Source organism: Oryx dammah, unplaced genomic scaffold, assembly GCF_014754425.2.
Source record: "Oryx dammah isolate SB20612 unplaced genomic scaffold, SCBI_Odam_1.1 HiC_scaffold_9, whole genome shotgun sequence".
NCBI classification, from domain to species: domain Eukaryota; kingdom Metazoa; phylum Chordata; class Mammalia; order Artiodactyla; family Bovidae; genus Oryx; species Oryx dammah.
In genome coordinates this window covers 58,665,766-58,692,897 of record NW_024070193.1, presented here as the reverse complement: position 1 = coordinate 58,692,897, position 27,132 = coordinate 58,665,766, and the positions used below count along the sequence as shown (strand labels likewise).

Sequence of the window (27,132 nt, the reverse complement as noted above, 5' to 3'; positions counted from 1 at the left end):
AACCATAAAAGAATACTATTAACAGGCATATGCCAATAACTTTGACAACCTAGAAGAAAGGAGCAACTTTCTAAAAACATTCAGCTCACCAAAACTAAATCAAGAAGAAAAGATAATTTGAACAGATTAATTACTAGAAGTGAAATAGTATCTGTAATAATAATAATAATAATTCCCTAGAAACAAACATCCAGGACCAGATGATTTCACAGACAAACTCTACCAAACATTCAAAAAACTTACACTGATTCTTCTCAAATTCTTCTAAAAGACTGAAGAGGAAAGAACACTTTCAAAGACATTCTATGAAGCCACAAACACCCTAATACTAAAACCAGACAAACATACCACCAAAAAGATAAATTATACACCAATATCTTTGATGAATATTGATGCAAAAATTCTCAACAAAATTACAGCAAGTTGAATTCAACACCACACAAAAAAGTCCATAGAATCAAAGCTATGGTTTTTTTTAAATAGCCATGTATGTGAGAGTTGGACCATAAAGAAGACTGAGCACCAAAGAATTGATGCTTTCAAACGGTGGTGCTGAAGAATACTCTTGAGAGTCCCCTGGACAGCAAAGAGATCAAACCAGTCAATTCTAAAGGAAATCACCCCTGAATATTCATTGGAAGGACTGATGCTGAAACTCCAATACTCTGGCCAACTGATGTGAAGAGCTGACTCATTGGAAAAGACCCTGATGCTGGGAAAGATTGAAGGTAGGAAGAGAAGTATATGATAAAGGATGAGATGGTTGGATGGCATTATTGACTCAATGGACATGAGTCATTTAAGCCAACTCCAAATGATAGCAAAGGGAAGGGAAGCCTGGCAAGCTGCAGTCCATGTGGTCACAAAGAGTCAGACATAACTGAAGGACTAAAAAACAAGAACACAATAAAAGATCATACACCATGACCAACTGTAATTTGCCCCCAAGTTTATAAAGAGAGTTCAATATATACAAACCAGTCAATGTAATACACCACATTAAAAAAAGAAAAGTTAAAAAAACACAGGATCAACTCAATAAATGCAGAAAAAGCATTTGACAAAATTCAACATTCATTCATGATAAGGAAAAAACACTTATCAAAAGTGGGTACACAGAGAACATATTTCAACTTATTAAAAGCTATTTATGAAAAACCTATAGTAAATATAATACTCAATGGTTAAAAGCTGAAAATCTTCCCACTAAAATCTGGAACAAGACAAGGATACCCACTCTTATCACTTCTATTAAACATAGTAATGGAAGTAGTAAACACAGAAATTAGACAAGAAAAAGAGGTAAAAGGTAACCAAATTGGAAAGGAAGAGGTAAAATTGTCACTATAAATTTGAAAACATATAGAAAACTCTAAGAACTTCATACAAAAACTACTAGATCTAATAAATGAATTTAACAAAATAGCAGGGTACAAGATTAACTGTCAGAAATCAGTTGCATTTCTTTATACAAACAATGAAATATTAGAAATGGAATGTAAAAAAATAATACCTTCTAAAATCGCACCAAAAAATACTTTGCACAAACCCGACCAGGAGGATGAAAGACTTATAAGCTGAGAACTATAAAATGCTAATGAAGGAAATTAAAGAGGATTGAAAGAAATGAAAAGGTATTCCAGGGAGGCGGTCCTAACATGGCGGAGGAATAGGACGGGGAGACTACTTTCTCCCCCACAAATTCATGAAAAGAACATTTAAACGCTGAGTAAATTCCACAAAACAACTTCTGAATGCCAGCAGAGGACATCAGGCACCCAGAAAAGCAGCCCATTGTCTTTGAAAGGATGTAGGAAAAAATATAAAAGACAAAAAAAAAGAGATGAAAGAGGTAGGGCCTAGAGCTCCATCCCAAGAAGGGAGTCTTAAAAAGAGAGAAGTTTCCAAACACCAGAAAACACTCTCACTGCGGAGTCTGTGGCGAGCCTTGGAAGCACAGAGGGCAACATAACAGGGAGGAAAAATAAATAAGTAATTAAAACCCACAGATTATGAGCCCAACGGTAACTCCCCCAGCAGAGAAGCAGTACAGATGCCTGCACCTGCCACTAGCAAGCAGGGGCTGGGCAGGGAGGCGTGGGCTGCATTGCTTAGAGTAAGGACCGAGCCTGAATGCCCCGAGGGCAATCTGAGCAAACTAACTTGGGCTAGCAAACCAGACTGTGGGATAACTACCACATGAAAAGCCAGCCCTAACCTAACACACTGCCAGGCCCATGCACAGAACAAAGGACTGAACAGATAGCCAGCTGCAGACCATCCCCCTCCAGTGACAGGCAGCCAGAGCCGGAAGGGGGCAAACGCAGCCCCAGAGAGACATTATCTACAAAACTGTAAGCAGGCTTCTTTGCTAACTAAGACTTCTGGGGGTTCTGGACGGTCAACATCCGTCTGAGAAGGTGCACCGGTTGTACACCCAGAAAACTGAGCAGCAGGGACGGGGGAGGCGATAAGTCGCAGCAACCACGCTTGCCAAACACCTCATCACCTGAGCTGCTCGGACCTGGGAAGGGCACAAAACACAGGCCGAACCGAGTCTGTGCCTCTTAGGACTACCCAAGTGCCTGAACCTGACTGGCTTAGACCTGGAAGGTGCATGCAGCCCAGGGCTGGCCTCAGATGGTTCCCAGTGGAGCAACCTAGAGCCTGAGCAGTGTGGGCAGGGAAGGCACACGGGCCGTGAGCGGGGCAGGCCCAGTGTGACTGAGGCACTGTGAGCACACACCAGTGTTATTTGTTTGCAGCATCCCTCCCTCCCCACAGTGTGACTGAACAAGTGAGCCTAAAAAAGTGTCCACCACCGCCCCCTTGTGTCAGGGTGGAAATCAGACACTGGAAAGACCACCAAACAGAAGAAGCTAAAACAGAGGGAACTGCCTTGGAAGTGACAGGATAGATAGATTTAAACCCTGTCCTTAGTACCAACTACATAGGAAGGGGCCTATAGATCTTGAGAAATACAAGCCAGACCAAGGAACTATCTGAAAATGAACTGACCCCACACTGTCCACAACAACACCAGAGAAAGTCCTAGAAATATTTTTACTATTTTTAAAATCATTCTTTTTTTTTTATTTTTAAGTCCTCTATTACTCCTTTAATTTTCACTTTTATAACCTATTATTACTTTGCCAAAAAAAGACCCTATTTTTTTAAAAGCAAACTTCATATATATATATATTATAATTTTTGTGACTTTTTTTCTTTTTCTTTTTTTTCTTCTTTTCTTTAATATTGTATTTTTGAAATTCCAAACTCTACTTTAGATTTTTAATCTTTGCTTTTTGGTATTTGTTATCAATTTTGTACCTTTAAGAACCAATCTTCAGTACCCATTTTCACTTGGGAGCAAGATTACTGGCTTGACTGCTCTCTCCCTCTTTGGACTCTCCTTTTTCTCCACCAGGTCGCCTTTGTCTCCTCCCTAACCCCTCTCTTCTCTAACAAACTCTGTGAATATCTCTGTGTTCCAGACAGTGGAGAAAACTTAGGGAACTGATTACTGGCTGGATCTGTCTCTTTCCTTTTGATTCCCCCCCCTTTTATCCTCCTGGCCACCTCTGTCCCCTTCCACCCTCTTCTCTTCTCTTCTCTTCTCTGTATAACTCCATGAACATCCTTGAGCGGTCCAGTTGTGGAGTGCACATAAGGAAGTGATTATAGGCTAGCTTGCTCTCTCCTCTATTGATTCCACTTCATCTCATTCGCGTCACCTCTAACTCCCTCCTCCCTCTTCTCTTCTCCATGTAACTCTGTGAACTTCTCTGAGTTTCCCTCACTGTGGAGAAACTTTTCATCTTTAACCTAGATGTTTTATCAACAGTGCTATATAGAAGGAGAAGTCTTGAGACTACTGTAAAAATAAGACTTAAAACCAGAAGCAGGAGGCTTAAGTCCAAATCCTGAGAACTTCAGAGAACTCCTGACTCCAGGGAACATTAATTGACAGAGACTCATCAAACGCCTCCATACCTACACTGAAACCAAGCACCACCCAAGGGCCAACAAGTTCCAGAGCAAGACATACCATGCAAATTCTCCAGCAACACAGGAACACAGCCGTGAGCTCCAAAATACAGGCTGCCCAAAGTTACTCCAAAATCACTGACATCTCATAACTCATTACTGGACACTTCATTGCACTCCAGAGAGAAGAAATCCAGATCCACCCACCAGAACACTGACACAAGCTTCCCTAACCAAGAAACCTTGACAAGCCACTGATACAACCCCACCCACAGCAAGGAAACTCCACGAAAAAAGAGAACTCCACAAACTGCCAGAATACAGAAAGGACACCCCAAACTCAGCAATATAAACAAGATGAAGAGACAGAAAAATACCCAGCAGGTAAAGGAACAGGAGAAATGCCCACCAAACCAAACAAAAGAGAAAGAGATAGGGAATCTACCTGATTAAGAATTTCGAATAACGATAGTGAAAATGATCCAAACTCTTGAAATCAAAATGGAATCACAGATAAATAGCCTGGAGACAAGGATTGAGAAGATGCAAGAAAGGTTTAACAAGGACCTAGAAGAAATAAAAAAAAGTCAATATTAATGAATAATGAAATAAATGAAATCAGAAACACTCTGGAGGCAACAAATAGTAGAATAACAGAGGCAGAAGATAGGACTAGTGAAATAGAAGATAGAATGGTAGAAATAAATGAATCAGAGAGGAAAAAAGAAAAACTAATTAAAAGAAATGAGGACAATCTTAGAGACCTCCAGGACAATGTTAAACGCCACAACATTTGAATCATAGGAGTCCCAGAAGAAGAAGACAAAAAGAAAGACCATGAGAAAATACATGAGGAGATAACATTTGAAAATTTCCCTAAAATGGGGACGGAAATAATCACCCAAGTCCAAGAAGCCAATAGAGCCTGAAAAAGGATAAATCCAAGGTGAAACACCCCAAGACACATATTAATCAAATTAACAAAGATCAAACACAAAGAACAAATATTAAAAGCAGCAAGGGAAAAATAACATATAACACACAAGGGAATTCCCATAAGGATAACAGCTGATCTTTCAATAGAAACTCTTCAGGCCAGGAGGGAATGGCAAGACATACTTAAAGTGATGAAAGAAAATAGCCTACAGCCCAGATTACTGTTCCCAGCAAGGATCTCATTCAAATACGAAGGAGAAATCAAAAGCTTTACAGACAAGCAAAAGCTGAGAGAATTCAGCACCACCAAACCAGCTCTCCAAGAAATGCTAAAGGATATTCTCTAGACAGGAAACACAAAAAGGGTGTATAAACTCAAACCCAAAACAATAAAGTAAATGGCAACAGGATCATACTTATCAATAATTACCTTAAATGTAAATGTGTTGAATGCCCCAACCAAAAGACAAAGACTAGCTTAATGGATACAAAACAAGACCCTATATATGTTGTCTACAAGAGACCCACCTCAAAACAGGGGACACATACAGACTGAAAGTGAAGGGCTGGAAAAAGATATTCCACACAAATAGAGACCAAAAGAAACCAGGAGTAGCAATATCATCAGATAAAATGGACTTTAAAACAAAGGCTGTAAAAAGAGACAAAGAAGGACACTACATAATGATCAAAGGATCAATCCAAGAAGAAGATATAACAATTATAAATATATATGCACCCAACATAAGAGCACCATAAGACAAATGCTAACAAGTATGAAAGGGGAAATTAACAGTAACACAATAATAGTTGGAGACTTTAATACCCCACTCACACCTATGAATAGATCAACTAAACAGAAAATTAACAAGGAAACAAAAACTTTAAAAGATACAAAAGGCCAGTTAAACCTAATTCATATCTATAGGACATTTCACCCTAAAACAATGAATTGCACCTTTTTCTCAAGTGCACACAGAATCTTCTCCAGGATAGATCACATCCTGGGCCATAAATCTAGCCTTGGTAAATTCAAAAAAATTGAAATCATTTCAAGCATCTTTTCTGACCACAATGCAGTAAAATTAGATCTCAATTACAGGAGAAAAACTACTAAAAATGCCAACATATGGAGGCTGAACAACACGCTGCTGAATAACCAACAAATCACAGAAGAAATCAAAAAAGAAATCAAATTATGCACAGAAATGAATGAAAATGAAAACACAACAACCCAAAACCTGTGGGACACTGTAAAAGCAGTGCTAAAGGGAAGGTTCATACCAATACAGGCATACCTCAAGAAACAAGAAAAAAGTCAAATAAATAACCTAACTCTACACCTAAAGCAACTAGAACAGGAAGAAATGAAGAACCCCAGGGTTAGTAGGAGGAAAGAAATCTTAAAAAATTAGGGCAGAAATAAATGCAAAAGAAACAAAAGAGACCATGGCAAAAATCAACAAAGCCAAAAACTGGTTTTTTGAAAGGATAAATAAAACTGACAAACCACTAGCCAGATTCATCAAGAAACAAAGGGAGAAAAATCAAATCAATAAAATTAGAAATGAAAATGGAGAGATCACAACAGACAATACAGAAATACAAAGGATCATAAGAAACTACTATCAGCAATTATATGCCAATAAAATGGACAACGTGCAAGAAATGGACAAATTCTTAGAAAAGTACAACTTTCCAAAACTGAACCAGGAAGAAATAGACAATCTTAACAGACCCATCACAAGCACGGAAATTGAAACTGTAATCAGAAATCTTCCAGCAAACAAAAGCCCAGGTGCAGACGGCTTCACAGCTGAATTCTACCAAAAATTTAGAGAAGCGATAACATCTATCCTACTCAAACTCTTCCAGGAAGTTGCAGAGGAAGGTAAACTTCCAAACTCATTCTATGAGGCCACCATCACCCTAATACCAAAACCTGACAAAGACGCCACAAAAAAAGAAAACTACAGACCAATATCACTGATGAACATAGGTGCAAAAATCCTTAACAAAATTCTAGCAATCAGAATCCAACAATACATTAAAAAGATCATACACCATGACCAAGTGGGCTTTATCCAAGGGATGCAAAGATTCTTCAATATCACAAATCAATCAATGTAATACACCACATTAACAAATTGAAAAATACAAACCATATGATTATCTCAATGGGATTTCCCTGGTGGCTCAGAGGTTAAAGCGTCTGCCTCCACTATGGGAGACCTGGGTTCAATCCTTGAGTCGGGAAGATCCCCTGGAGAAGGAAATGGTAACCCACTCCAGTATTCTTGCCTGGAGAATTCCATGGGTGGAGAAGCCTGGTAGGCTACAGTCCACAGGGTCGCAAGAGTTGAACACGACTGAGCGACTTCATCTTCACCTATCTCAATAGACACAGAGAAAGCCTTTGACAAAATTCAACATCCATCTATGATAAAAGCTCTCCAGAAAGCAGAAATAGAAGGAACATACCTCAACATAATAAAAGTTATATATGACAAACCCACAGCAATCATTATCCTCAATGGTGAAAAATTGAAAGCATCTCCCCTAAAGTCAGGAAAAAAACAAGGGTGCCCACTTTCACCATTAGTATTCAACATGGTTTTGGAAGTTTTGGCCACAGCAATCAGCAGAAAAAGAAATAAAAGGAATCCAATTGGAAAAGAAGAAGGAAAACTCTCACTGTTTGCAGATGACATGATCCTCTACATAGAAAATCCTAAAGACTCCACCAGAAAATTACTACAGCTAATCAATGAATATAGTAAAGTTGCAGGATATAAAATCAACACACAGAAATCCCTTGCACTCCTATACACTAATAATGAGAAAATAGAGAAATTAAGGAAACAATTCCATTAACGATTGCAATGAAAAGAATAAAATACTTAGGAATATATCTACCTAAAGAAACTAAAGACCTATACATAGAAAACTATAAAACACTGGTTAAAGAAATCAAAGAGGACAGAAATAGATGGAGAAATATACCATGTTCATGGAATGGAAGAATCAATATAGTGAAAATGAGTATACTACCCCCAAAGCAATCTATAGATTAAATGCAATCCCCATCAAGCTACCAACAGTATTTTTCACAGAGCTAGAACAAATAATCTCACAATTTGTATGAAAATATAAAAAACCTCAAGAGAAAAGGCAGAAGAACCAGAGATCAAATTGCCAACATCTGCTGCATCATAGAAAAAGCAAAGAGTTCCAGAAAAAAACATCTATTTCTGCTTTATTGACTATGCCAAAGCCTTTGACTGTGTGGATCACTATAAACTGTGGAAAATTCTGAAACAGATGGGAATACCACACCACCTGACCTGCCTCTTGAGAAACCTATATGCAGGTCAGGAAGCAACAGTTAGAACTGGACATGGAACAACAGACTGGTTCCAAATAGGAAAAGGAGTACATCAAGGCTGTATATTGTCACCTGCTTATTTAACTTCTATGCTGAGTACATCATGAGAAACGCTGAGCTGGAAGAAGCACAAGCTAGAATCAAGATTGCTGGAAGAAATATTAATAACCTCAGATATGCAGATGACACCACCCTTATGGCAGAAAGCGAAGAGGAACTAAAAAGCCTCTTGATGAAAGTGAAAGGGGAGAGTCAAAAAGTTGGCTTAAAGCTCAACATTCAGAAAACGAAGACCATGGCATCTGGTCCCATTACTTCATGGGAAATAGATGGGGAAACAGTGTCAGACTTTATGTTTTAGGGCTTCAAAATCACTGCAGATGGTGATTGCAGCCATGAAATTAAAAGATGCTTACTCCTTGGAAGAAAAGTTATGACCAACCTAGACAGCATATTGAAAAGCAGAGACATTACTTTGCCAACAAAGGACCGTCTACTTAAGGCTATGGTTTTTCCAATGGTCATGTATGGATGTGAGAGTTGGACTGTGAAGAAAGCTGAGTGCTGAAGAATTGATGCTTTTGAACTGTGGTGTTGGAGAAGACTCTTGAGAGTCCCTTGGACTGCGAGGAGATCCAACCAATCCATTAAAAAGGAGATCAGCCTTGGATGTTCTTTGGAAGGAATGATGGTAAAGCTGAAACTCCAGTACTTTGGCCACCTCATGTGATGAGTTGACTCACTGGGAAAGACTCTGATGCTGGGAGGGATTGGGGGCAGGAGGAGAAGGGGATGACAGAGGATGAGATGGCTGGATGGCATCACCGACTCGATGGACGTGAGTTTGAGTGAACTCTGGGAGATGGTGATGGACAAGGAGGCCTGGCGTGCTGCGATTCATGGGGTCGCAAAGAGTCGGACATGACTAAGCAACTGAACTGAACTGAACTGAACTGATGGGACCAGATGCCATGATCTTCATTTTCTGAATGTTGAGCTTTAAGCCAACTTTTTGACTCTCTCCTTTCACTTTCATCAAGAGGCTTTTTAGTTCCTCTTCACTTTCTGCCATAAGGGTGATGTCATCTGCATATCTGTGATTATTGATATTTCTCCTGGCAATCTTGAGTCCAGCTTGTGCTTCTTCCAGCCCAGTGTTTCTCATGATGTACTCTGCATATAAGTTAAATAAGCAGGGTGACAATATACAGCCTTGAAATACTCCTTTTCCTATTTGGAACCAGTCTGTTGTTCCATGTCCAGTTCTAACTGTTGCTTCCTGACCTGCATATAGGTTTCTCAAGAGGCAGGTCAGGTAGTCTGGTATTCCCATCTCTTTCAGAATTTTCCACAACTTAATGTGATCCACACTGTCAAAGGCTTTGGCATAGTCAATAAAGCGGAAATAGATGTTTTTCTGGTACTCTTTTGTTTTTTCCATGATCCAGTGGAACAGAGTGCTGCTGCTGCTGCTAAGTTGCTTCAGTCATGTCTGACTCTGTGCATCCCCATAGACGGCACCGTCCCTGGGATTCTCCAGGCAAGAAGAGTGGAGTGGGTTGCCATTTCCTTCTCCAGTGCATGAAAGTGAAAAGTGAAAAGTGAAAGTGAAGTCACTCAGTCATGTCTGACTCAGCGACCCCACGGACTGCAGCCTACCAGGCTCCTCAGTCCATGGGATTTTCCAGGCAAGAGTCCTGGAGTGGGGTGCCATTGCCTACTCCAAGTGGAACAGAGTAGTTGTTACCAAGTGGAACATGTGGGAGGTGAGTGTGAAATGGATGAAGAGGGTCAGTTGTATGGTGACAGATACTAAACTTTTGGTGGTGAGCCCATTGTACCATATACCAAAGAAGAAATATAACATTTTACACATATTTATGTTAATATTATAAACCAATATTATCAATAAATTTTTTAAAATAAAAAAGATGTGATATATATATACATATGTGTGTGTGTATACATACATACATACACACACACACACACACACACAATGGACTTCTACTCAGCCACTTAAAAAGAATATAATTCTGATGTTTGCAGCAACGTGCATGAACCTAGAGATTATTATACTCAGTGAGATAAGTCAGACAGATAAAGCCATGTACTGTATAACATCACCTATAAGTGGAATCTAAACAATAATACAAACAAATGTATATGTGAAACAAAAACAAATGCAACAGACACAGAAAGCAAACTTACAGTTACCAAAGGGGAGAGGAATTGAGGAGGGACAAATCTGAAGTATTCGATTAACAGATACATACTACTATATATAAAATAGATAAGCAACAAGGATACACTTATGTAACACAGGGAATTATACCAATGATTTTGTAATAATATTTAATGGATTATAATCTGCAAAAATATGAATCACATTGCTATACGCCTGAAGGTAACACAACACTGGAAATCAACTATACTTCAATTAAAAAACTGTTAGTGCTTTAGAGCTTGATAAAAATGCACCTGGATTTTTAATCACATTAAACACAGAATGTGGTGTGTATGTGTGTCTGTGTGTGTCTGTGTGTGTATACATACACAATAGAATATATTCAACCATTAAAAGGAAGGAAATCTCATTTACAATGACATAGATGAACCAGAAAGACATACTCTAGTTGAAATAAGCCAGAGAAATTTAAAAAGAAGCTGATTCTGTAGAAATAGAGAGTAGAATGTGGTGGCCATGGGTCGGGCAGGGGTAAGAGGAGTGGGGAGAAAGGATGATACAGGTCAAAGGGAACAAATTTTCAGTTATGAGAAGAGTAAATTCTGAGCATGTAATAGTGACTACAGTTAATTACATGCTATTATGTACTTAAAAGTCCTAGACAGTAGATACTAGCATCCTCAGAACAACAAAAGGTTAATTATGTGAGGTGATGAATTTGTTAATTATACTGATCTTGATAATCATTTCACAAATGTATATCAAATCCTGTTATATACTTTAAACATATACAATTATATTTGTTAAATTTTCCCAATTGCTCTTCCATAAAGTTTCAAAAAACATTCAAAGACAAGATCAGAATGACTTAATAATCATTGATAATAATAATAACTATTATTATTAATTCAGAATATTTACTAGGATTCTGTCAGTCTGCTCCTAGAGGAGCAGTGGAACAGTGGTGAACAAAACAGCCAAAAGCTTTACTGTTGGGGAGTTTGTGTTTCAGTGGGAGGCACATAATTAAAATACATTAAAAGACACTAATTAAAATACAACATAATGACAGAGAGAGCCAAGTGCTATGAAGAGATAAAGGGATAGAGTCTGAAAAATGCTGCTACTTGGGGTGAATGATCAGGATAACCTCTCTATAGAAAGGACATTTAACAGAGAGCAGAAGGAAGAAAGCCGGTGAGCAGTTGCTCTACCAGGTAGGCAGGCAAACTTTGGAAATCTAAAGTACAGCTAAGCGGGAGGGGATCGGAGTGGGGTGGTCTGTTACAGTGGGAGGGAGAAATTTCCTTTATTATATTGGGTTAGTCAAAAAAGTTCATTCAGGTTTTTCCATAAGAGCCCATGGAAAAATCCAAATGAACTTTTTGATCAATCCAATTGCATCTTGGGAAAAATCTATGACAAACCTAGACAGCATATTAAAAAGGTGAGATGTCATTTTGCTGACAAAGGTTCATATAATCAAAGCTGTGGTTTTTCCAGTAGTCATGTATGGGTGTGAGAGTTGGACCATAAGGAAGGCTAAGCACTGAAGAATTGATGCTTTTGAACTGTGGTGTTGGAGAAGACTCTTGAGAGTCCCTTGGACTGCAAGGATATCCAACCAGTCAATCCTAAAGGAAATCACCCCTGAATATTCATTGGACGGACTGATGCTGAAGCTGAAGCTCCAATACTTTGGCCACCTGATGTGAAGAGCTAATTCATTGGAAAAGACCTTGATGCTAGGAAAGACTGAGATCAGGAGAAGAGGGCGACAGAGAATGAGATGGTTGCATTGCATCATCGATTCAATGGACATGAGTTTGAGCAAACTCTGGAAGATACTGAAGAACAGGGAAGCCTGGCGTGTTGCAGTCCCATGGGTTGCAAAGACTCAGACACAACTGAGAGACTGAGTAATAATAATGATATCTCCATTAGTTCAGGTTATCTCCATTATGGTCATAACTGGAGAAGGCAATGGCACCCCACTCCAGTAGTCTTGCCTGGAAAATCCCATGGACAGAGGACCCTGGTAGGCTGCAGTCCATGGGGTCATTAAGAGTCTGACACGACTAAGCAACTTCACTTTCACTTTTCACTTTCATGCATTGGAGAAGGAAATGGCAACCCACTCCAGTGTTCTTGCCTGGAGAATCCCAGGGACGGGGGAGCCTGGTGGGCTGCTGTCTATGGGGTCGCACAGAGTCAGACACGACTGAAGCGACTTAGCAGCAGTAGCAGCAGTGGATCACTCATATAGTATATGTTTCTTGTGATGCTATAAACCACACTCTGGGCTCAGTGCTGGGGATGGTGACCTATGGCAAAATAAATATAAAAGAAAGTTCACCTTGTGAAGGATGAGTGCATGGTGTGTGTAGGCCCGGGGCATTCTGTCCTGTTTTTGGGAAGTTTGCCTGAGGAGGCTGTGTTCTGGCTGAGAGGTAAAGGGTAAGAAGAGCTTGCTGCTGCTGCTGCTGCTAAGTTGCTTCAGTCGTCTCTGACTCTGTGCGACCCCAGAGATGGCAGCCCACCAGGCTCCCTCATCCTTGGGATTCTCCAGGCAAGAACACTGGAGTGGGTTGCCATTTCCTTCTCTAATGCATGAAAGTGAAAAGTGAAGTCGCTCAGTCGTGTCCGACTTTTAGCAACCCCATGGACTGCAACCTACCAGGCTCCTCCATCCATGGGATTTTCCAGGCAAGAGTACTGGAGTGGGGTGCCATCACCTTACCAGCTGACAAAAGGGATAAGCAGTATCCCAGGAAGAGGGAGCAGCACATGTGAAAGCCCTGTGGTCACAGGGAACACACAGGGTGCAGCTAAGAGCAGTGCAGTCTTGCTGGAGGGATAGCAAGATGCTGTGGCAAAGGCAGGGTGCAGGGCTGTCCACCTGCAGCCCAACTGAGGACTCAGACTGTGAATTGTGAGCAGCTGGAACCTACCAAAGTATTTTAGGCCAGTTAAGATTCTCAGAGCTCAGAGATCCCTTAACCTTGGGAAGAACAGTCAGTAGCTAGGCAGGTTTCAATGTGTCTCTACTTGTTCAGATTTTCCTACAGGTTTATTTTGATCCATCCAGTGAAAAATTTGCCAGCTTTTAATTATCTAATGTAATAACATGCATATACTATGCAATAAAGTCTCAAAGAATCCCATTCCAAGATTAGTCCAAGTTATCTGTTTTTATGAGATCATACTTGTTTATTATCCAGAAATTCCAAATATATATTCTACAAAGAACTAGCCAGTGGTGCTGGTGGTAAAGAACCTGCCTGCCAATGTAGGAGATGTAAGAGACACAGGTTTGATCCCTCGGTTGGGAAGATCCCCTGGAGGAGGGCATGGCAACCCATTCCCTTACTCTTGCCTAGAGAATCCCATTGGCAGAGGATCCTGGTGGGCTACAGTCCATAAGGTAGCAAAGAGTCAGACACAACTGAAGCAATTTCGCATGCACACACACATAAAGTAGCCTAAAATGTTCCTCAGAGTTTCAAACTCTAAAATCTGCTCTGAAAATGAAGTTGAAGGAATTACACAGTTTTAGACTCTGGAATTGGAGTAAAACATAGAGATAAAAAAGGGAACCAAAGATTACATTTGGAGAGCATTTTCCATTGAAAGGATAATAAAGACCTGCCTAGTAATGAATCCAATCAGATAAAGAAATTTTATGAAACTTCTGTTCCATTGCAATCAATCCAGTGCCCACAACCACTTATCTAGCAGCTGAGATTCAGAATAAAGAATGCTCTGAGGCACTTTCTGTAAACATTGAGAAAGAACTTTCTTCTATTAAATAAGTTAATACCTGAGCAAACAAAGGCAAAAAGAAACAGCAAACTGATGTGGGAAAATCAAGCTCGTTAAACTCAGGGGAGCTTGAATGAGGTATTCCAGGCCAAATTAATTGGCTCAGAGGAGTTTATAAAAATTACACAGAGATTACAGACTATCAACAACTTCAGATATGCAAATGACATCACTCTAATGGCATAAAGTGAAGAGGAAGTAAAGAACCTCTTGATGAGGGTAATGGAGAAGAGTGAAAAAGCCTGCTTAAAACTAAATATTCAAAAAACAAAGATCACAGCATCCAGTCCCATCACTTCATGGAAAATAGGAGAGAAGGTGTAAGCAGTGACAGATTTCCTCTTCTTGGGCTCTAAAATCACTGCGGATGGTGACTGCAGCCATGGAATTAGAAGACGACTGCTTCTTGGCAGGAAAGCCTAGACAAATAAACAGCATGTTAAAAAGCAAAGACATCATCACCTTGCCGGCAAAGGTCTGTAAATCAAACCTATGGTCTTCCCAGTAGTCACATACAGTTGTGAGAGCTGGACCATAAAGAAGCCAGAGCAACGAAGAATTGATGCTTTTGAACTGTGGAGCTGGAGAAGACTCCTGAGAGTGCCTTGGAGAGCAATGACATCAAACCAGTCAATCTTAAAGGAAATCAACCTTGACTACTCATTGGATCACCACAAACTGTAGAAAAGTCTTCAAGAGATGGCAATACCAGACTACCTGACCTGTCTCTTGAGAAATCTGTATGCAGTTCAGGAAGCAACAGTTAGAACTGGATATAGAACAACAGACAGGTTCCAAATAGGAAAAGGAGTATGTCAAGGCTGCATATTGTCACCCTGCTTATTTAACTTTTATGCAGAGTACATCATGAGAAACGCTGGGCTGGATGAAGCACAAGCTGAAATCAAGATTTCTGGGAGAAATATCAATAACCTCAGATATGCAAATGACACCATCCTTATGGCAGAAAGCAAAGAAGAACTGAAGAGCTTCTTGATGAAACTGAAGGAGGAGAGTAAAAAAAAGTTGGCTTAAAACTCAGAAAACTAAGATCATGGCATCTGGTCCCATCACTTCATGGGAAATAAATGGGGGCTATTATTTGCCCTCATCAGACTTTATTTTGGGGGCTCCAAAATCATGTGGATGGTGAATGAAGCCATGAAATTAAAAGACGCTTGCTCCTTGGAAGAAAAGTTATGACCAACCTAGACAGCCTAGTAAAAAGCAGAGACATTTCTTTGCCAACAAAGGTCCATCTAGTCAAGGCTATGGTGTTTCCAGTAGTCATGTATGGATGTGAGTGTTGGACTATAAAGAAAGCTGAGTGCTGAAGAATCGATGCTTTTGAACTGTGGTGTTGCAGAAGACTCTTGAGAGTCCCGTGGACTGCAAGGAGATCCAGCCAGTCCATCCTACAGAAAATCAGTCCTGAATGTTCATTGGAAGGACTGATGTTGAAGCTGAAACTTCAATACTTTGGCCACCTGATGTGAAGAACTGACTGGAAAAGCCCCTGATGCTGGGAAAGATTGAAGGCAGGAGGAGAAGCGGACGACAGAGGATGAGATGGTTGAATGGCATCACCGACTCAATTGACATGAGTTTGAGTAAACTCTGGGAGTTAGTGATGGACAAGGAGGCCTGGTATGCTGCAGACCATGGGGTCACAAAGAGTCAGAGAGACTGAAATGAACTGAATTCATTGGAAGGACTGATGCTAAAGCTGAAGCTCCAATAATTTGGCCACCTGATGCAAAGAGCTGACTCATTGGAAAAGACCCTGATTCTGGGAAATATTGAGGGCAGGAGGAGAAGAGGGTGACAGAGGATGAGATGGTTAGATGGCATCACTGATGCAATGGACACGGGCTTGGGAAGACTTTAGGATATGGTGAGGGACAGGGAAGCCTGGTGTGTTGCAGTCCACGGGGGTCACAAAGAATCAGATATGACTTGGAAACTGAACAAAAACAACAACTACAGAATGTGGAGGGGAATAGGCATGAAGGTTTAAGTATCAAGGCAGAGACTGTGAAAGATATTGGTTTTACTTTTGTCCAATTCACAAACTCAGAGAAAACCCGAAGAGAAGGATATAAGAAAATTCAAAAGTAGCTGGACTTGTGAAATGTATTAGGAACCATCTTAAATTTGGAACAATAAAAATTTAAGAGTTTATATAGACATTTCCAGTGCATATCCTTAACATCACACATGACCCTCTACCTGGGGGCTTCACCCCCACTCCAGGATGCCAGGAGTGTCTAAAGGTCAGTGGACTGTTTATAATATCCAGGGCATGGAAACAACCTAGATGTCCATCAGTAGATGAATGGATAAGAAAGCTGCGGTACATATACACAAGGGAGTATTACTCAGCCATTAAAAAGAATACATTTGAATCAGTTCTGATGAGATGGATGAAACTGGAGCCGATTATACAGAGTGAAGTGAGCCAGAAAGAAAAACACCAATACAGTATACTAACACATATATATGGAATTTAGGAAGATGGCAATGATGACCCTGTATGCAGGACAGCAAAAAAGACACAGATGTGTATAGCGGACTTTTGGACTCAGAGGGAGAGGGAGAGGGTGTGATGATTTGGGAGAATGGCATTGAAACATGTATAATATCATGTAAGAATCGAAATGCCAGTCTATGTCTGATGCAGGATATGACACGCTTGGGGCTGACGTGCGGGGATGACCCAGAGAGATGTTGTGGGGAGGGGGATGGGAGGGGGGTTCATGTTTGGGAACGCATGTACACCTGTGGTGGATTTATGTCAATCTATGCCAAAACCAATACAGAATTGTAAAGTAAAAATTAAAAATAAATAAATTAATTAATTAAAAAAAAATAAAGGTCAGTGGAATAGTCCTCAACCACTTGTGGCTGGAAAAAGAAAAAATAAAATTCCTACCTTTAGTTTGGCATATAGGAGGACCACTCTGAAATATCTCATGTACTATATCCCAGATCATAATCTACAGATCTGAGTATTAATACTTCCTTACTGTCTGCCTTCTCTTCTCTGTCTCATTCTCTCCTCAGCCCCCTAGTATTTCATGGGACTACCTGCTAAATAAACTATTTCACTTAGATCTTTGTCTTTTGGAAAAACCCAAAGTAAGAAAGTAATGAAATGTAATTTAGAACTAAGTTCTTTTGACTCTGTGCTCAGTTTGAAGACATCAAAAACTAAGAAAAGTGGCTTGTGAGACTAAGCTTATTGTAAAACCTATCAAACATGGGGCATTTCTAACAACCAGGAAAGATGAAAGTGGGATAAGGTAGTAGAAGTAAAAATTTTAAAGCAATTTAAAAGAAAAAGAGCTTTATGGTCATATATTTGTGATATTGCTAAATGAAACAATAGCTTAACCATATTAGGAGGTTGTGCTTTCCTAACTCTATAGTTAATTTAAAAGTTAAAAGGAAATGTGTTCCTGACTTTAGAGGAAATGCTTTCAATTTTTCACCATTGAGGATAATGTTTGCTGTGGGTTTGTCATATATAGCTTTTATTATGTTGAGGTATGTTCCTCCTATTCCTGCTTTCTGAAGAGTTTTTATTATAAATGGATGTTGAATTTTATCAAAGGCCTTCTCTGCATCTATTGACATAATCATATGGCTTTTATTTTTCAATTTGTTAATGTGGTGAATTACATTGATTGATTTGCGGATATTGAAGAATACTTGTATCCCTGGAATAAAGCCCACTTGGTCATGGTGTATGATCTTTTTAATGTGTTGTTGGATTCTGATTGCTAGAATTTTGTTGAGGATTTTTGCATCTATGTTCATCAGTGATATTGGCCTGTAGTTTTCTTTTTTTGTGGCGTCTTTGTCAGGTTTTGGTATTAGGGTGATGGTGGCCTCATAGAATGAGTTTGGAAGTTTACCTTCCTCTGCAATTTTCTGGAAGAGTTTCAGTGGGATAGGTGTTAGCTCTTCTTGAAATTTTTGGTAGAATTCAGCTGTGAAGCCGTCTCCCTAAAGTCAGGAACAAGACAAGGGTACCCACTTTCACTGCTACTATTCAACATAGTTCTGGAAGTTTTGGCCACAGCAATCAGAGCAGAAAAAGAAGTAAAAGGAATCCAAATTGGAAAAGAAGAAGGAAAACTCTCACTGTTTGCAGATGACATGATCCTCTACATAGAAAATCCTAAAGACTCCACCAGAAAATTACTAGAGCTAATCAATGAATATAGTAAAGTTGCAGGATATAAAATCAACACGCAGAAATCCCTTGCACTCCTATACACTAATAATGAGAAAGTAGAAAAAGAAATTAAGGAAACAATTCCATTCACCATTGCAACGAAAAGAATAAAACACTTAGGAATATACCTACCTAAAGAAACTAAAGACCTATATATCAAAAACTATAAAACACTGATGAAAGAAATCAAAGAGGACACTAATAGATGGAGAAATATACCATGTTCATGGATTGGAAGAATCAATATAGTGCAAATGAGTATACTACCCAAAGCAATCTACAGATTCAATGCACTCCCTAACAAGCTACCAGCGGTATTTTTCACAGAACTAGAACAAATAATCTCAAGATTTGTATGGAAACACAAAAAGCCTCGAATAGCCAAAGCAATCTTGAGAAAGAAGAATGGAACTGGAGGAATTAACTTGCCTGACTTCAGGCTCTACTACAAAGCCACAGTCATCAAGACAGTATGGTACTGGCACAAAGACAGAAATATAGATCAGTGGAACAAAATAGAAAGCCCAGAGATAAATCCACACACCTAAGGACACCTTATCCTCGACAAAGGAGGCAAGAATATACAATGGAGTAAAGACAATCTCTTTAACAAGTGGTGCTGGGAAAACTGGTCAACCACTTGTAAAAGAATGAAACTAGATCACTTTCTAACACCACACACAAAAATAAACTCAAAATGGATTAAAGATCTAAACTTAAGACAAGAAACTATAAAACTCCTAGAGGAGAATATAGGCAAAACACTCTCCGACATACATCACAGCAGGATCCTCTATGATCCACCTCCCAGAATATTGGAAATAAAAGCAAAAATAAACAAATGGGATCTAATTAAAATTAAAAGCTTCTGCACAACAAGGGAAACTATAAGTAAGGTGAAAAGACAGCCTTCTGAATGGGAGAAAACAATAGCAAATGAAGCAACTGACAACTAATCTCAAAAATATACAAGCAACTTATGCAGCTCAATTCCAGAAAAATAAACGACCCAATCAAAAAATGGGCCAAAGAACTAAATAGACATTTCTCCAAAGAAGACATATGGATGGCTAACAAACACATGAAAAGATGCTCAACATCACTCATTATCAGAGAAATGCAAATCAAAACCACAGTGAGGTACCATTTCACACCAGTCAGAATGGCTGCAATCCAAAAGTCTACAAGCAATAAATGCTCGAGAGGGTGTGGAGAAAAGGGAACCCTCTTACACTGTTGATGGGAATGCAAACTAGTACAGCCACTATGGAAAACAGTGTGGAGATTCCTTTAAAAATTGCAAATAGAGCTGCCTTATGACCCAACAATCCCACTGCTGGGCATACACACCAAGAAAACCAGAATTGAAAGAGACATATGTACCCCAATGTTCATTGCAGCACTGTTTATAATAGCCAGGACATGGAAACAACCTAGATGTCCATCAGCAGATGAATGGATAAGAAAGCTGTGGTACATATACACAATGGAGTATTACTCAGCCATTACAAAGAATACATTTGAATCAGTTCTAATGAGATGGATGAAACTGGAGCCGATTATACAGAGTGAAGTAAGCCAGAAAGAAAAATACCAATACAGTATACTGACACATATATACGGAATTTAGAAAGATGGTAATGATGACCCTGTATGCGAGACAGCAAAAGAGACACAGATGTATAGAACGGACTTTTGGAGGGAGAGGGTGGGATGATTTGGGAGAATGGCATTGAAACATGTATACTATCATGTAAGAAACGAAGTGCCAGTCTATGTTTGATACAGGATACAGGATGCTTGGGGCTGGTGCATGGGGATGATCCAGAGAGATGATATGGGGTGGGAGGTGGGAAGGGGATTCAGGATTGGGAGCTTGTATACACCCGTGGTGGATTCATGTCAATGTATGGCAAAACCAATACAGTATTGTAAAGTAAAATAAAGTAAAAAATAAAATTTAAAAAAAATGTGAATCCATCTTTGGGCTAATAAGATAAAATAATGGTCACGTTTTAGATTTCTTCTTATATACTGTACAGATCTCCTGGCTCCTCCCCCCTCACCTCAACATACACACAAAATTATCATATCACCAATTCTAAACTTATTAATTCACAGTCTTGGGAATAAATCTGCTTGCTTTTAGTTTGCATTTTACTTGTTCTGTAACTTTGACCAACAAATCTATTCAGGAATATATGATTACTTAACACTTTAGTGATTAAGATTTATTATTTCTGAAAAAGAGTAAAAAGTAGAACAAAAGAAAAATTATTCTACCAGCAACAAGTAATAGTTGACTCATATCCTTATTATTAAAAGATTAAGTGCACAGATAAACCTTCAGTTTTCAAGGTACAATCGTAGACTGGTCCACCAATCTCTGCATCTTCTCATGAAGCTAGTTTCAATAACACCAGCCAAATAAATGAAAATTCATCCCTCAAAAATACCACTTGGCATATTCTCATATGAAAGGACTTTGTTAAAAAGGGCTGCTATTTCCAAATTCCACCCTCCTTGGGGAAGATTTATTATGAACCCTATCCCCAGGGCTCTGTTGTGCAATAGACTAGATTAAAAAAGGAAGATGGAAGTGTCTTGATTGCTTGACCTGATTAATGAGATTTCAGAATATTTCCCTGAAATCTGCTACATCTACAGACTACCATATCTGTTTGACAGATTCAGACAAATGATATGTGATCAGCAAAAGAAGATTCTCACTTCATGATAATTAATGAATTGCAAAGGAACCCTAAAAGCATGCTCAGTTCAGTTCAGTTCAGTCACTCAGTCATGTCTGACTCTTTGCGACCACATGAATCACAGCACTCCAGGCCTCCCTGTCTATCACCAACTCCCAGAGTTCACTCAAACTCATGTCCATCGAGTCAGTGATGCCATCCAGCCATCTCATCCTCTGTCATCCCCTTCTCCTCCTGCCCCCAATCCCTCCCAGCATCAGGGTCTTTTCCAATGAGTCAACTCTTTGCATGAGATGGCCAAATTATTGGAGTTTCAGCTTCAATATCAGTCCTTCCAATGAACACCCAGGACTGATCTCTTTTAGGGTGGACTGGATGGATCTCCTTGCAGTCCAAGGGACTCTCAAGAGTCTTCTCCAACACCACAGTTCAAAAGCAACAATTCTTCAGCACTCAGCTTTTTTCACAGTCCAACTCTCACATCCATACATGACCACTGGAAAAACCATAGCCTTGACTAGACGGAACTTGTTGGCAAAGTAATTTCTCTGCTTTTCAATATGCTAAGAGTCTCAATTCATCAAAATAACACTCATTTACCCAAGAAGCAACCAACTTTGTAGATATATGTCTAAGTATATATGTCATCATTTATTCATTCACATAATAAAATTTATTCTGAACCTATTATTTGCCAGATGCTAGGACAAGCATTAGGACTTGAAAAATTCTTTCCTTGACCTTGAATTTCTATAGATGTAAAGAGAATAAAAGAATCATATATACAATAGAAGCAATTAAATGTTGCAAGTGTCATGTTGCAAACCAAGTCTACCAGTTTATTCACAGATTCATTCAACAAGTTTTGTACACCTGTTGTGTGCTGAGGATCATTTCAATTACAAGTAATTGAGGGGCAGAGTTACCTTAAAGGATGGTTGGTTATTTTAAATATGTAATGGCATGACTCTACACACGTGTATTACCTGGCTAATTGAAGAAAACTTATTAGTAGTAAATGTCTTTCCTTTGCACACCAAAAAAAGATATGAAAGCCCAAACCAGTTAAGAACGATGTTTGAGAACCATAAAATAATTGTCCTTACCAGGAATACAGAATTGTTCCCACAACAGACGTAAGTCTACTGCTTTCTTGTTTTTGCTTTGCCAGGCCAAAGTCAGCTACAATTTAAAAAAAAAAAAAAAGCAATTTTATTATATTTTCCCAGAATTAGCACTGTTCCTTAGCTTTTAACATTCTGCAGCCCTGTCAAAATGCCCCATTTACAATACTCTAAACCATCCCAGCTTTCATTAATGGTGTACATACATTATGCCATTGTGCTATACCTATTGACATAATGAGATTTATCATTAAAAATATTAAAATAAGTCTTACTGACTGAAAGATAGGACAAAGTACTTACTGAACTTGTGATTCTGCTTTTTAAATTATTCTTTATAATTTTCAAATAAAATGAACCTAATGTTTTGGCCACAGGACTGGTAAAGGTCAGTTTTCATCCCAATCCCAAAGAAAGGCAGTGCCAAAGAATGCTCAAACTACCGCACAATTGCACCCATCTCACACACTAGTAGAAGGCAACAGCACCCTACTCCAGTACTCTTGCCTGGAAAATCCCATGGACGGAGGAGCCTGGTGGGCTGCAGTCCATGGGGTCACTAACTGTTGGACAGGACTTCACTTTCACTTTTCACTTTCATGCATTGGAGAAGGAAATGGCAACCCACTCCAGTGTTCTTGCATGGAAAATCCCAGGGACAGGAGAGCCTGGTGGGCTGCTGTCTATGGGGTCACACAGAGTCAGACACGACTGAAGTGGTTTAGGAATAGCAGCACACGCTAGTAAAGTAATGCTCAAAATTCTCCAAGCCAGGCTTCAGCAATATGTGAACCGTGAACTTCCAGATGTTCAAGCTGGTTTTAGAAAAGGCAGAGGAACCAGAGATCAAATTGCCAACATCTGCTAGATCATGGAAAAAGCAAGAGAGTTCCAGAAAAACATCTATTTCTGCTTTATTGACTATGCCAAAGCCTTTGACTGTGTGGATCACTATAAACTGTGGAAAATTCTGAAAGAGATGGGAATACCAGACAACCTGACCTACCTCTTGAGAAACCTGTATGCAGGTCAGGAAGCAACAGTTAGAAATGGACATGGAACATCAGACTGGTTCCAAATAGGAAAAGGAGTACGTCAAGGCTGTATGTTGTCACCCTGCTTATTTATATGCAGAGTACATCATAAGAAACGCTGGGTTGGATGAAGCACAAACTGGAATCAAGATTGCTGGGAGAAATATCAATAACCTGAGATATGCAGACGACACCAACCTATGGCAGAAAGTGAAGAGGAACTTAAAAGCCTCTTGATAAAAGTGAAAGAGGAGAGTGAAAAAGTTGGATTAAAGCTCCACATTCAGAAAATGAAGATCATGGCATCTGGTCCCATCACTTCATGGCAAATAGTTGGGGAAACAGAAGAAAGAATGTCAGACTTTATTTGGGGAGCTCCAAAATCACTGCAGATGGTGACTGCATCCAGGAAATTAAAAGACACTCCTGGGAAGGAAAGTTACGACCAACCTAGATAGCATATTGAAAAGCAGAGACATTACTTTGCCAACTAAGGTCCATCTAGCCAAGGCTATGGTTCTTCCTGTAGTCATGTATGGATGTGAGAGTTGGACTCTGAAAAAAGCTAAGCACCGAAGAATTGATGCTTTTGAACTGTGGTGTTGGAGAAGACTTGAGAGTCTCTTGGACTGCAAGAAGATCCAACCAGTCCATCCTAAAGGAGATCAGTCCTGGGTGTTCATTGGAAAGACTGACGTTGAAGCTGAAACTCCAATAATTTGGCCACCTCATGCGAAGAGTTGACTTATTGGAAAAGACTCTGATGCTGGGAGGGACTGGGGACAGGAGGAGAAGGGGACAACAGAGGATGAGATGGCTGGATGGCATCACCGACTCAATGGACATGAGTTTGTGTAGGCTCTGGGAGTTGATGATGGACATTGATGCCTGGCGTGCTGCAATTCACGGGGTCGCGTAGAGTCGGACACGACTGAGCAACTGAACTGAACTGAACTGAACTGATTGTTTTGGCATATGGTAGTCATCATCTCATGGGCCAAAATAAATAAGTAAATATGCTAAACCTAAATAATCACCATGAAGATCTGAAAACCTGAAATTAATGGCATCTATCTATATGAAGTCATAGTAAATACAATGTTCACAGTCAAATCAAAATACTTATATAACAATGTACTTAATGTCAGTATAAATGATTTTAATTTTTTAACTATAACACTAAATATTTATATTTAATATTCAGTTCAGTTCAGTTCAGTCACTCAGTCGTGTCCGACTCTTTGCAACCCCATGAATCACAGCATGCCAGGCCTCCCTGTCCATCACAAACTCCCAGAGTTCACCCAGACTCACATCCGTCGTGTCAGTGATGCCATCCAGCCATCTCATCCTCGATCATCCTCTTCTCCTCCTGCCCCCAATCCCTCCCAGCATCAAAGTCTTTTCCAATGAGTCAACTCTTCGCATGAGGTGGCCAAAGTATTGGAGTTTCAGCTTTAGCATCATTCCTTCCAAAGAAATCCCAGGGCTGATGTCCTTCAGAATGGACTGGTTGGATCTCCTTGCAGTCCAAGGACTCTCAAGAGTCTTCTCCAACACCACAGTTCAAAAGCATCAATTCTTCGGCACTCAGCCTTCTTCACAGTCCAACTCTCACATCCATACATGACCACAGGAAAAACCATACCCTTGAGTAGACGGACCTTAGTCGGCAAAGTAATGTCTCTGCTTTTGAATATGCTATCTAGGTTGGTCATAACTTTTCTTCCAAAGAGTAAGCATCTCTTAATTTCATGGGCTGCAATCACCGTCTGCAGTGATTTTGGAGCCCCCAAAAATAAAGTCTGACATTGTTTCCACTGTTTCCCCATCTATTTCCCATGAAGTGATGGGACCGGATGCCATGATCTTCGTTTTCTGAATGTTGAGCTTTACACCAACTTTTTCACTGAATATTAGTCCTAGCTAAATTCTTCCAAGAACCTTCAAATACTTCTTTTTATCCATTTCTTTTTTTAATATAAATTTGTTTAATTGGAGGCTACTTACTTTATAATATTGTAGTGGTTTTGCCATACATTGACATACTCTTTTTAAGGCACTCAGTAGCTAAGATCAAAGTGGTAGAAACAGATAGTCTTCCTTTTATTAGTGTAAGGATTTGCAAACTTCTCAATAAGTTTAATTACTGCTTCTGCTTCTGCTAAGTCACTTCAGTCGTGTCCGACTCTGTGCGACCCCATAGATGGCAGCCCACCAGGCTCCCCCGTCCCTGGGATTCCCCAGGCAAGAACACTGGAGTGGGTTGCCATTTTCTTCTCTAGTGCATGAAAGTGAAAAGTGAAAGTGAAGTCACTCAGTCGTGCCCGACCCTCAGCGACCCCATGGACTGTGGCCTACCAGGCTCCTCCATCCATGGGATTTTCCAGGAAAGAGTACTAGAATTACACGAAAGGGCAGAGTTGAACCAGGGCAAAAATTCAAGTTGCTATTCTTAGTAAAGTTTTATGTTCACAATATCACTTTTTTAAGTGCACTAAATATGTATGGAATTTCACTGTGATAAATTTTCAATACAATGTACTTGTCTATAATAAAATGTCTTTGACAGGTTGAAAATATTTTGAAGTACTGACTTTGTTCAAAGTAATATTAATTTGTGTTATGAATAACAATCAATTCAGTTCAGTCACTCAGTCATGACTCTTTGTGACCCCATGGACTGTATAGCATGCCAGGCTTCCCTGTCCACCACTAACTCCCAGAGTTTATTCAAACTCATGCCCATTGAGTCGGTGATGCCATCCAACCATCTCATCCTCTGTCATCCCCTTCTCCTCTCACCTTCAATCTTTCCTGCCTTCAGTCTTTTCAAATGAGTCAGTTATTCACATATCAGTGTACTAAACAACAACCTTGAACTAGCACAGATTTAATTGCTTACATATATTGTCTGCTTTAATACTCAACAATGGGTTAGCAATTATTATAGTTAGTGCTCCTTAGTGATTAAAGGCAAGGACTCTGGAACCAGACAGGCTCGATCCAAATCCTGGCCCCATTATGTGCTACCTGAGTAACCCTGGAGAAGTAATTTAATTTCTGTTTGTAATAGTTTTATCTGTAAAAGTAGTAAGTACTATAATATTAAAATGTGAATAAGTTAACATATACAAGTGTAGTATAGCACAGTGATAATCAACTGATGTATATTGTTATTTTATCTCACAATGACCCATTTTACAGATGAAGAAACTGAGGTTCAAAGAGAATATAGGGAGAAATGAATAGTTACACATGAATTTGAGGTTGTTCAATTCTAAAGCCCGAACTCCTCATCAAAACACAATACAGTACTGCCAACAAAGGAAAATCAGCCCTAGGTAATTTCATTTACAAAATCAACCAAACATTTAGATAATAAATGTCAGTCATGCCCAAGCTCTACCAGAAAACAGAGAGGAGAGAACACTTTCCAGCTCAGCTTATGAAATCAGTATTACCCAGACCCAGGTCCAAACAAAGACATTATAAGAAAAGAAAACCACAGGACAACATTTCCCATGAGAATAGATGCTAAAATTATCAATAAAATATAAGTAAATTCAATCTAGAGGTATATTTAAAAGGATAACACATAATAACCAAGTGGAGTTTATGCTAGAAATACAAGGCTAGTCCAACATTTAAAAATGAATCAATATTGTTTCCCAGATCAGAACATTAGCGAAGGAAATCATATGA

At 39.4% G+C, this 27,132-nt stretch overlaps 1 protein-coding gene and 1 long non-coding RNA gene across 2 annotated transcripts in view; one reads left to right on the top strand and one right to left on the bottom strand.

Annotated features, from left to right (window-relative positions):
- NEK10 (NIMA related kinase 10) overlaps positions 1–27,132 on the bottom strand; it is a 270,851-nt gene that overhangs the window by 133,413 nt on the left and 110,306 nt on the right. Inside the window, 1 exon segment of the mRNA XM_040246355.1 lies at positions 22,376–22,451. Within this exon segment, the coding sequence (XP_040102289.1) occupies positions 22,376–22,451 (76 nt within the window).
- Positions 24,320–25,427, top strand: LOC120867899. The gene is made up of 2 exons (XR_005722065.1): positions 24,320–24,630; positions 25,348–25,427. It is a non-coding gene; the product is annotated as an uncharacterized LOC120867899 (long non-coding RNA).